The following is a 12,683-nucleotide window of genomic DNA, read 5'->3' as shown; positions in this document are numbered from 1 at the left end:
TTTTTACAGAGCTTAAAGGCTTTCAATAGAAGAAATAGTTCTCATATTTTGAGGAATTATTTATCTTTAAAAGAGTACAAATTTGTAAAGAAATCTGTGGAATCTGGAAGGGTATCACTACATTCGTACACCCAAAAGCCAAAACCAAACTCAGAACCACCTTCGTTTCTCATTTTATTTGCTTGGTTGTTGAATATTTTTGGTAGTTGCTTAAATTATGATCAAAAGGTTGTTCTTCAGACTCGAAGAGGTAGTTGGCGTGGAATGCAGCAAAGTTGTGCCTGGGGTTGGGGGGAGGTCTGCCTGAGAACACAGGCTTTTTCTTTGATTGCAAAACCAAACCAAAACCAAAAGCAAAACCAAACAGAAACTTAAAGTTTAATGATTCAAACCAACATAATTTGAGGATTAAACCCAATCTGGAAGCAGAGAATCACAGAAACTGCTGGAGAAATGGTGAAATTTTTGGCCAGAATTTCCAATTAATTTCTGGGTAGCAAACATTAATAATTGCAAATTTAGCTGTTTGTTGTACGCACGACTAGGAAATAGTCGTATCACTAATCAATTGAGTCAACACATAAATCGAGTGTAAATTTCCAAAGGAAATTATATATTAAATGCTGCTTGCTCTCCGGCTTCCGCCTGCCTGCCTGCCTTCCAGCCGGCCCCACCATCGATTTTGATTAGTTTGGGGAATTACAATATTTCGCAAACAGGGAAATTTTGCCATCATCCCCTGACAAGTTTCCAGAGAATGCGGCGAGAACTTTATGCAATTTTGTGTGATATGCCACACACCCACATCCACATCCACATCCACATCCTTGTGGGCTAAATGTGTTGTGTAATTAGCGCAAAAGTTTTCAAGTTGCATGCCGCCCACACAGCGGCCCCCGAGTAAAGTGGATAAGGGATTAGATGTTAGATGTTAGTACAATTTTGTTTGGAAATTTGTGCATGTTATTCTATAGAAATATCAATCAAAATCGAAGAGAAGCTATAAATAATCGTTTAATCTTTGCATCACGGTTTTGTGGTTGAGTTTTTACCAAACTGAAAATATCAAAATATATTGTAAAGTATGGTCCACCTTTTTACCCACCAATTCTTTATCGATATTTTGGCATTTTCTTGTATAAATGTAAACATAATCCAGTATGCTTTGTTTTGAAATCAAATATTGAATATTACGCTCATCCGAAAGTGCTGATTGCTCTCAAATTCAAGCATCTGTCAAATGGTTTTTACGGATCAAGATTCAAACCTGATCCTGAAATTCATTCGCACATTCATGCCAGTATTCTATAGAAATATCAATCAAAATGTGAGACCTAATGCCAACGAAATGTGATATCAAGGTCCTCCCTCGTTGAATACTCATTCGTTCTGGTCCAGTGAATACCACTGCCACTCCCACTCTGTCACTGGGGGCATGATAATGAGCTTATGAACCTGGGCGAAAAATGTTTCAACACTTGACTAATGTTTATTATTTCTTGAGCATAGCTCTCCCCCTTTCGAGCTGCCGCGAAAGATATGCAAAGTGGCTGCACAAACATCCGCGTAATACGTTAATGATGGTCCCTACCACTGGCTCTCTACTCTCTCTATCATTCCCCCTCCCCCCCTGCCACTAGTAGTGCTAGTCAACTGTGAAAAAGAGGGGGAGAAGGGAGGAGAACCCTTGCACACATTGTAGCCCGCGATTTGCATTACGCGCATTACTCAGTTCACTCATTTTCATGCCAGTGCTACTTCTGGTAGTAGTTTTTGGTATCTCTCTTCCAAGTCAAGTCTAAGCACACTGACGACCACCTACATTGTTGCCACACCACTCATGCCACCCACCCACTCCTCTGCGCCACAGCCTGTGCTCCCCAGCCAACAATCTGCGCCAAATTGTGCGCTCAACTGTGGTAGCATCCTCCCCCCTGCGCTGCGCCGTAACCCTTATTTCTCACCAACCACTATTGCCGTTAAGCCCGACCAGCCCCCCGCTGCCATTGCTGCCACTACTGCCCCTCCTGCTGCCCACCAAAGAGCCAGCAGCCTGGCAAAACAAAAGGCAGCCGCGCATTTTTCGCAAACTGCACTTTACTTTGCACTTTTCGCTTTCTTTGCATAAATTCTCGCCCAACCCGAGTTTACTGTACTGCACAGAAAAATGGGCACGGGCCGGGGCACCGGCACGCACAGGAGAGCAAGAAAAAACTCAACAAAAATGTAGAAAAGAAAGTACCCCCAAGAAGAAAAGTTTCGAACTTGAGATACCCCTTATTTCGCCAATATAATGGTACATCTGTAATCTCTAGTGCAAATGTTGTGCTTGTTTTTTTTTTGGGATTACTTTATGGAGTACCTTTTAGGGGTATCAAAAAAGAAAAAGATACACTTAAATTTTAAAAAATTTATACCAATATATTTGCATCGGTAGTGGAAATAGTAATAATTAAAGGGATTTCCCTTAAATTTGATTTCATTAATATGATATATTTTATCTAAATATATTTAATTTTTAATTAAAATATTTTTCCTGTAATTTTAATAGTTTTTATAATTTATTATACCTCTTTTATATTTAGATTAAATAATTGTATAGTGTTTTCACTTACGTTTTACCAATAAAATACAAATATTTGATCTATATAAATTTCATTTAAAATAATTCATTAAATAAAAATTTAAATTTCATTATTAAATAAAATGAAAATAAAATAATAAATAAATAATAATAATAAAATTAAATTAAATAATAAATATATATCCATAAATTTAATAAATTATATATGTATACATTTTCACTTAAATTTTCATAATTATTTGAAAATATTTGATCTAAAAATATCTTATATTTAAATTAAATATTTTTCGTATACAATTGAATAAATTATATTTATTTTAAAGTGTTTTATTATTAAAAATTGTTTTTAAATATAATTGTGCTTCTTTTTACTAAACCATTTTTCTCTGAGAGCTCTCTTAATATTAGAACAAGAATTCTGTTTATTCCTAAGCCCCAAAGTATCGAATATACCCTCTGTTTGGTAGAGACTAAAGGGTAGCAAAAACACAAACAGCATTTGAAGAAGGAGGAAGAAAAAAGGAGACTGTGGGAGGATGGGAAATAGGCGAATAGAGGGAGGACCAAAGTAGTAGAAAAAGAAATAGAAAAAGCAGAAAGTAAAGAAGAAGTAAAAGCAAATGAAGAAGCAGCGGCAGCAGAAGAATAAACATGGAATGCAGCTGCTGCTGCTGCGCCGTAGAAGATTTCCCGTTGAATTTTAAACTGGAAAATGTGAAAAGTGGAAAATGCCAATGCCCAGAGCGCAATGAAGTGTACGGCCATGAGAACAGAGGTGGAAGAACAGCATCAGCATCCAGCCAAATGGAGCTAAGTTCTCCGATAGAACAGATACTCGTGTGCATCGTATGACTGGAGATATGATGGCGATGATGGGGACTTGGGGCAGTCATAAACTTTGATGGATGCAACTTGAGTGCAACGGCTAGAAGGAGCAGCTTGGGGGGCATGAAAGTGGAAGGATTTGTGGATGGTTCATAGATCTCCATGGATCGCCCGATTCCACTGGGTCCATGTATCTCTTTTGCATTTCCCCCCCCCCCCCTCGCCCATGTATCATTTGTAATTAGAGAAGGGCAATTAATATTTCTCGCACGCCTCTCAAATATCGCATAACTCATGAATATTTATGGCGGATAATTTCCATATGCTTAACCACGTCATTATATATTACCATGATATATTGGTTTGTTTGTTTGTTTGTTTGCCTGCTTGCTACACATTAATTGGTTGCAAAAACATGATTTTATAATGGGCTTGTTTTTGCTCTTTGCAGCTCCATAGAAACCCTGCGCGCGGAAACGCCCGAGGAGTTCTATGAACCAAAGCAGGTGCCGCCCCAGCAGCAGGCCCTTGCCCCAGATGACAGCCAACTCAATGGGATACCGACACTAGTACTAGTACCATCCTCAGCTGCATCCACTGACCACAAGCAACGTCAGCAGCAGCAGCAGCAGCAGCAGCAGCAGCAGCTAAAGAAGTTGCGCTTCAAGCGGGAGATGCACGCTTTGGCTTTGGAGGGCGGCGATGTGGCCAGGGGCTATTGTTCGTGCGACGAACAGTGGACCAACTCGTCCTCGCCCACGTCCACGACCACATCGGCAACCATGTCGCCGACACTGCCGACCGGAAACGCCGCTGGCAGCGGCAGGGGAAACGGAAATGGTAGCGGTATTGTCAAACCGCATGGCGGCAGAGGAGCCGGACCGCGTCTCAAGCAGCAGCATCATGTGCGCTTCTCCGATGAGAAGAACTTTTCCGATTGAATGGAAAACAAAAAACAAGAAAAAACAAAAGAAAAACTACTAGACTGCACCTAATCTCTGTTTAGTCGTAGGCTAAGCAAAAGAAAAACTTAAAACAAATCATAGGAAAACCCCCCTCTCAACCCCAAAGGAAATCCAGAAAATGCTGTAGCTAAAAGTTAGAGACTAAGGGAATCTGTAAATATAGTTAATCCGTGTTTAGTTACTCACTAGATCTGTTGTGACACATATATATATATATACTATATATATAGGAATATAATCAAGCTATAAAATACAATTTGTTAGATAAGTGTAGCACAAAAGAAATCGTTTTTTGAATGGAAAAACAATGAATTATTAAACATTTGTTGATAGAACTGCTGTTACACGGTAGGTTTTTCACCGATGAAGTGTTTTGCCATTCACACAAATTCTCTCCTCTTTTACTTCGGTGAAATTCTAGAGCAAAGTGTTTCGAAAAGTATTAAAAACTGACTTTTTGATCGCTAAATTATGCCATTCACATGTGAATCCACTCGAATTTTCATCATTTTTTGTTATCATTTGTTATCATCGGTGAAAACCCTATCGTTTAACAGCAGTTTAAGAGAATTTTATTTCCCGCTGTGTAAATATTCTAGTAAAAATTCAAATAAAATGTGGTATTATTTACTTCAAGTAAAAAACATAAAAAATAAAAAGAAAAAACACACAAAATAATTACTAAAAAAAGCTCAAAATAGATTACAGGCAAAAACAAAAGAAATTAATAATTGAAAACAAAAACATAGTTAATTATTTTAATTAAAGCTCTGGCAAAAGGAAAATGGCGCTTTTTTTGGATAGTGTACAGAAGGAAAAAAACCCGAAAGCAAAGCAAACAGAAAAGAAATTAATTGAAAAACAAAAACCCTATTAATTTGATGAATATATTCCACAGAATTGATACATATATAATTATGGCCATCAAATTCAAAAGGCCTAAGCACAATAGTTTTCAATTGTTTCACTTTTCAGCAATTTTCCCATGTAAACAACCTAACAGAAACTGCCGATTTCTAGACTCAGTTTAACACTCACATTACCCAAATATTATGTATACTATGTATATTATTTCCACTGATATATCTTCCATTTGATTTGTAAAAATATTCAAGTAAAAAGCGTCGCCAACAAAATTATGACATTTGTATATTTAAGTGCAAATTTATAATCGTCTAGTTTATAATAAATACAACTAATTAAATTAAGTGAAAACAATTAATGTGGAAAAAGCGAAAAACAACAACAAATAAACCAAAGGAAATATAAACGAAAATATAAAAACTAAAAACAATAAAAATAATTAAATAAATAACTAAAACGGGATGTTTTTTTATGGTTGGCAAAAGGAAAATAAAAACAAATTAAATGGATATTTGGCAGCAGAAATATGTCTATGGGAAAGGCTCAACTTCAGGAAATAATTTTGTATTTGAATTGAAATAGTGATTTTATATTTAATTTAATTTAATTTACAATTATCCGTTAATTGTGGAATTAAATTTTAAAAATTTTAATAGATTCAGAGGTTGGTGAATCATTTCTAGGTATAATAATAATGAATAAAAATGGATCACATCATTGAAAGGTGCTCTGTCATGCATTAGGTGCTAGAATCGATTATAAACCCGAATCCTACGCTTAAATATATAAAATGAATGACCCGAAAAGAGACTCCCAAAAGCCTGGCCATTAAACGAATTTCCATAAGAAAAGTCCATTTTCTATGGACAACTTATGAACTTTGGAAATGCCATGCCTGCCGAAACGGCTAATAAAGACCTTAAGACCCCGTCGGAGACCCGAAACCGAAACCGAACCCGATCCTGTAGGATTCATTTCATTTTAAATGCTTTTCGTTTATGTGAATATTTTTGTTGTTGTTGTTTTGCTTTTGGGGCCATTTTAATGGCTGACATTTTTATGGTAGCAAGCGGAGGCCAGCAGGCAGTGGTTATTAAATCAAATTTTATGGCCCAAACCCCCCGCCATATGCCGGAAAGAGTGCAAAAGAGAGAGAGAGAAGAAAGTTGTATTAAGTTTTGTTAAGTTTTTGGTTCAAAAAATTCAAGGTTCTGTGCGAAATTAATTTCTATTACAGCATCAAAAAATTCCTCGAGCCACCACGCACCAGCGACCACGCCTAACCGACCCTTAAGCGCACCTCCGCAACGCTCCCCCCCACCCCCTAACTATCTGCACTTGAAGCTTGTTTATATTTGGCGCAAAACTATTCCAATTAACTCTCCAGAAAAAATACAGAATAAAAAGAATTTACAAAAATAGAGCGGCAAAAAGAAAGCTAAAAAAGCAAAGTGCCCGCCGGTCATTTTGTAACTCTTTTGTGGATCCAGAGTCCTGGACCAGAACCCCTGACCGCTGACCCCAGACCCCAGACCTCTGGCCTTTGTTTGCCTTTGCTTGATGTGTGTTGCATGCAACAGACCTGTTTTACTTGTTGTAAGTGCCAGGCCATGAACAAAGGGGTATGATGGTTATGGAGTGGTTCTTGGGACCATCGCCCGAGACTGGATTTCTGGGACCGACTCAGCAGCTGTTGCGGTTGCTGCCTCATGCAACATCCAAGAGAAGTTTTTGGTTGAACTCTGGCCAACCTAAGTCCCAATCTTCTAGGGTATCTACCAGCCTCGACCCCTCAATGGGGGTCTCTTCCTTTCATGTTGTTCCTGTTGTTTGTTGGCTTTTGCCAAAGCGAAAGTTTTATGCACAAATTTCATTATTTAAAATGTGTTTGTAAGTACATACAAAGTACGTGTTTTCTGCCAGTGTATTCGTGTGCAACACACGCTGTGGCAACAGGCATTAATTAATTTAAAATTAAACTCACTTCAAATTGGTTAAACTATTTTGATGAGCACTCAATGTTGAGTGCAGAACTTTATCACTATTTTTTACTATTTTTTCTTTTATTAATTGATTCTTTTTTTTCCACAAATTAAATTAATTTGTTTTTCTACTCTCCACTGCACAGTTGTGGCTCAAAGACCTGCCATTTGGAACCCTCAATTAGCCTGAGGAGGACAGCCGCCTGCCTTCCTCTTGAATTCTATTTTATTTGTTGACCAGAAATTTAAAAAAAATGCCAACTAATAAGCGGAAAAGTTCTCTATCACATTACCAGAGGAAAAACTCCAAGCTCTCCACCCCCCCTGCCCCTGTTATATCCCCCTCTAACCCACAACTTGCCCTAATGTTGGTTTCAAGTGAATATTCGTTTTTAATGTTTGTTTTTGCGTTATTTTTTTATCACAAACTAAATGCGAAAAATGTGTTAGTCCAAGAGAGGACAGTGGGGGAGGGGTAGGGGGAACTGGGGGAAATGGGTTGCGAGAAAGTTGCAAAACGGGAGCGGGGGGGGGGGGGGGGGGGGGTTACGTGATAGAGGGTGTCTTCGTTTGACACTTGCTGCTGTGGTTTTTTATTATAAATGTTTTATAGGTGGAAATTTTACAAATTACTTTTTATGCCCAGCCAGTCACTGCGGACATAAAAACTTGACGACAGGTGTAGCAAATTATGATTATTATTTTAAATATCAAAACCCACAGCCACACCCCCCTCATACCCCCTCAATGGCAAATCTCTGTGAAAAATCTGTTTTCTTTTATTATTTGCATAATTTTTATGATATATTTTTATTCCTTGTGGATCTTGCAGGAGATTTTAATAATAATAATAATCTTTCAGAGAAAGTACTTTCTCCCTCTCTCAAGGGCAAATCCCAGCCACCCATCGATTAATTAATTGGATCTAATGTGCGACGACGACGAGGACGCCGAGGACTTTCAAGACTTTTGCCTCATTTGCGCGACTTGCACTTCGCGCCTCATTAAACTTCGAGTGTGAAATGTTGCAAGATGATGATCGGAAGAGTGGAGCAGAGAGTGCTGGTTCGGGGTATTCCTTGAGTCCTGGCTGCTCATAAAAGTCTAAAGTTATGGCAATAATAGCAACAGCAACAGAAGGTACAACAAATTGTTGGTGTTCTTTCTGCTGGTGTGCGGGTGGGTGGTGGGCGGAAACATTTATATATTTTCCCACGGCTAACACGACGTATGCGTAATTTATGTCGCTTTGCGGCAGCAGGTGCACGGGGGTCACATAGCGCGGTTTTCATATTCCTAAAGTTCCAGCGCAAATTTGATGAATGTTTGCAGTTTTTTTCCCTCCACGGAACAGAGGGGTGTGGAATGAATCTGCTTGTGAGTGTTGGACATTTTTCGGAATTTTTTAACGGCCAATACTTTGTTTTGGTATTTGGGTGGGTCTTAATTTATCTCATTTATCCAAAAAGAGCTTATTTCAATAGAAATCAGTTAAATTTAAATTCAAATTATTTTAAAATGCCCGCAAATTGGTATTTTTATAAGCTACAGTCGCACTGAAACGCAATGTCAAAGTGTTGCCGGACCCTAGGAATTAGGTTGTCTGGAATAAACGAAATATTCAAATTTCCCGCGCTCCACAGCGCTGCCAGGTCTAAAAAATACCGCAAAATTTTCAATATTTTCCTTCGATAACCATCGATGTTATTATTCGCAGCACATTGATTCAGCTATCGATATATGATGAAATTATCAATAAAATATGTCGAGGGGAGAACGTAATATTAGACAATATTGTAGAAAATTTATTCATCAATCGGATGAAAACATGTATTCAGTGCTAAGGGTCCTGGCTATCTAGTAATATTAAACGGCATATCAAGATCGTGGAATATAAATACGTCGTCGTTATATATACGGTGTATTTCGGTATATATCTGCGGGCCAGACGGTCACACTGCTCAATGCTCCATTCGAACTTTAAACTCATACATGCAACGCAAAAATGAGTCAGGAGAGAGCAAAATTGCTCCATTTTTTGTGTTACCGAACCGCACGGTCATGGAAAGGTATGGACAACATAAAAAACAGGGAAGAAAAATTTCAAGACTCCCACAAACCTCACCTCGCTTTGTCTTTGCTGACATCGAATTTGGTCTGCACGGTATGTTAAGCAAAGGTTTGGATTTTACCTGGCATGCGTTACATTTACCCTCATTTTACTCAATATTTTCCAGCTGGGACCGATTAGATTATCAATTTGATTAAATTCTTATCCCTCACTAACTTTCAAACGATTTCTGATTGGCGCTCAAGTAATTTGCTTTCCTATCATTGACGCAGAACGATTAACACATTAAAGACCAAGGATGTATTTTAATATTCCACCGAAAACTATAATAATTTAATAATTTTAGCCCAGTTCAGGTTAAATATATCGTGGAAATTTTTGTTGTCGAGAAAGAGAAGCGATGGATCTACAAGAAGAATATACAAATGGTGTTATTTTCTGCGATTTTATTCAAGCTGATGAGCTGTATAAATGGAGGGGGGTTAAGTGGGTTAAAGCTCGTTCTTCATCGGTCCATCGGATTTCACAAAAATCCGATAAGTGTTATCAAATTCCAATTTTTGAACCGAGCGGTTGCTGCGCTGCGCGTCGTTGTCTAATTAATTAAATGAAGTAAATAGAAGTAAATTTAGAGTTTATTGGGACCGGCTTTTAACGTTTTTTTTTTTTATCTGGCTGTTCGGATTTTAAGGAACGGCTTGCAGGCCCAAAATGAGAAATATAACATAAGTCTTGCTAAAAAACAGTTTCATCAGATGATTAGCTATATTATTGAACCGTAATTTATGATTTTTGGTGCAGGTTGTGTCTTGTTGTGGCGCGCGGGCTTGCGGGCTTTTCTGTAAAGGACTGCAATCGCGATGTTGGCCCAGGCCCCCAGACCCAATAAAAGCGACACAAGGCAGCAGTTACAATCTGGTTTTTCCCAAAATCTGAATGGCGTGTCCAGTGCGCGCTTGTTTGAATTTTTGTGCCAAGTGCCAGAACGTTCCGAACGGTAGTACCCAGTATAAAAGGTGCGTTTTTTAATGGGTATCATAAAAAATTGGCTATTCACTCTGGCAGCAGCAACAATACACACAATCACAAGTGCCAGAGCATGTGCGTATTTGGTGTGTGTGTGGGTGAAAACAAGTGAAAAAGTGCCATAGTGTTGGGGCATCAAACACTCACGTTTAATTAAGTGTAGTACGAATATACTAACTAAATATTGGTTAAATATTGAATTAATGAAGGAAACAACAAAATAAACCCAAAGCGCGTGTGAGGAAAGAAGGAAAGAGCGAGAGAAGTCGAGTGCGAAAAGAGGCAGAGAGAGCAGCAAATAAGACACACACATGCAGACAAACAGAAACAAAGTGGAGCTCACCAACCGTGCTGCCAACCTGCTAAAAAGGCATTCATTTAAAAAATTGTGAAATTTTAAAAAATCGATTTAGTGTATCTCGAAAAATTTCAATATTTTTTTAAAATAATAAGCTATGTTTTGCAAGTTTTGGAAATGTGCCTCTTTCTGCCGAGTTGGCAGCACTATTCGAGAGAGACTCCACAAACACGCACTGAAAGAGAGAGAGAGTCACATGCAAGGCTCCTCTGCCTCGCTCATTTCAATTTTCCTCAATGAATGAAAATTTTTCACGGCAAAGTGTTTTTTCGGTTCGTTTCGTTTCGTGCTTGCTACGCGGTCGGTCGTTGTGCTGTCGCGTTGCGTCCACATTGGTGTGCCCCCTGTTTTACGCGACCCAAAGGCCTGCCTGCCACAAAAAAAAGTTGTAAATCCACCAAATACCTAATGTATATACTTAAATTTCTATTGCATGTGCACCAGCAGCGGCCATAAGAGAGAGAGAGAGAGTTAAATAATGTGTAAAGAGTGTTTGTGATTTTATCGTGTATATAACAAAAATAAATAATATATATTCTATGCCTTTTGCATAACAAAAACAACGCCAGCAGAAAGAGCAAAAGGAAAGAGCCAGAGAAAAGAAAACGAGTGACAAAAAACACGCACACATCAACCAACAAACACACACGTTCGCACACACACAGGAGACGGTGGGACGCCTACGTCAATAAGTAAAAACGGTAAGCGCTAAAATTCTTGTAGGCCCCCCTGCACCCATGCCAATTGGAAAATTTCTTATTTCATTTTGCGCTCGCCCCCTTCCCTTGCCCGTGACTCTCCCCACCCTTCCTCGTACACTTGCTCTTTTACGTTGTTGGCAAGCGGCAGCCTCAGTGGCGTCGACGGCGGCAGCGCTGGTCTTCCATTCACAACAGTCACACATACCAATGCACGGTGCTGCTCTCCCGCTCTCTCTCTCTCTTTCTGTGAGTTTAGTGTGACCAAAGCCGTGAGCGTGCTATTGTTTTTTTCTCGTTCCCGTCTTGTTTTGCTTTTTCTCGGTCTCTCTCTATCTCTGTCTCTCTTTTGCTTTGGTTTTCTCTCTCTCTCTGTTTCTCTTCGCTACTATATTTACATAAAACTTTTAGGAACAATACTATTTGTTGGATAATTTGCACATCATATTGTTCATAAAAACCTGGAAAAAAAAGGAGAATACAAAAACTAAAGTTGAACAATGGGCCTTAAAAAAAATACATGTGTGTGTATTCATAATATTCATTCACACATACGTGTGTGTGCATTCTTTATCATTGATATGTTAAATTGCAAAAAAAAGTTGAATTTAAAATTCTAGCAGCTACTGAAATTTTTGCTAAACATTGAATTTGTTGTTCTTTTGTTGTATTTCGAGTTTTGAGCCCTGCCTGCGTGTCCCACTGTGCCCCTGCCTGCCCGCCTGCACTATAAGCCAAGCCACTGTTGCCGACCGAACTCCCCCATTAACCCCCATTCTCCTCTGCCACACACATGCACACATCTCTCTCTCTCTCTCTCTCTCACACACGAACATACACTTGTGTAATTAGCGCTGCCAACTGCATCGCACACATGAGACGAGCGCGCTGCAATGCGTTTGCTTCTGGTTCTGGTTCTGCTGCTGCCCGGCCCAAATTTCTCGCTCTCTCACTCTCTGCTCTGCTCTGCCCCGCTCTGCTCTGCTCTACTCTGCGGTTCTTTCTCTCTCACTCTCTGATTCACATTTGAATGTGCGTGGAGCGCGCATTTGTTTTGTTGATAATTATCAGCAAATTACTAAAAACGCACTTGGCAACAACACTAGAAGCAACAAAATGTACATACATATGTACATATATATATTTATATATAGCTTCCATTTATGGGCAAAGCAACAAGAACGCGTGCTCAATTGACATTTATACGAGCAATCGTAGAGTTCTTAACGTCCGTTTCTTCGCCTCTGCTTTTTGTTTGTGTTTTGTTGTTGCTTGTGCTCAAGGAAGGTGTGTTTCGTATACCCTGTAAT

The 12,683-nt window shown here is 38.9% G+C and overlaps 2 protein-coding genes across 15 annotated transcripts in view; both read left to right on the top strand.

Moving 5' to 3' along the window:
• The window catches only part of Nlg4 (Neuroligin 4), a 39,961-nt gene extending 35,982 nt beyond the window's left edge, over positions 1–3,979 (top strand). For 2 of the 3 annotated variants that reach the window (XM_002137970.4, XM_033385227.1), the window contains exon 13: positions 3,861–3,979. Coding sequence is in view for 1 of the 3 variants with exons in the window: in XM_033385230.1 (XP_033241121.1) it covers positions 3,861–3,868 (8 nt within the window). In the remaining 2 variants the exon portion in view is untranslated. The remainder of the gene's footprint in view (positions 1–3,860) is intronic. The other variant, XM_033385230.1, reaches the window with a different exon arrangement.
• A 5,833-nt stretch (positions 3,980–9,812) lies between these two features.
• The window catches only part of cic (Putative transcription factor capicua), a 54,826-nt gene continuing 51,955 nt past the window's right edge, over positions 9,813–12,683 (top strand). For 7 of the 12 annotated variants that reach the window (XM_033377084.1, XM_033377083.1, XM_003736847.3 and 4 more), the window contains exon 1: positions 10,839–11,376. The gene's annotated coding sequence lies outside the window, so the exon portion shown is untranslated. Of the gene's footprint in view, positions 9,904–10,837; positions 11,377–12,683 lie in introns of those variants that run through there. The other 5 variants (XM_015182778.2, XM_015182775.2, XM_033377081.1 and 2 more) reach the window with 4 other exon arrangements.

Source organism: Drosophila pseudoobscura, chromosome 2 (genome assembly GCF_009870125.1).
Source record: "Drosophila pseudoobscura strain MV-25-SWS-2005 chromosome 2, UCI_Dpse_MV25, whole genome shotgun sequence".
In the NCBI taxonomy this organism is placed as follows: Eukaryota; Metazoa; Arthropoda; class Insecta; order Diptera; family Drosophilidae; genus Drosophila; species Drosophila pseudoobscura.
Note: the sequence above shows the minus strand (reverse complement) of the source record. Positions and strands in the feature narration are given on the sequence as shown.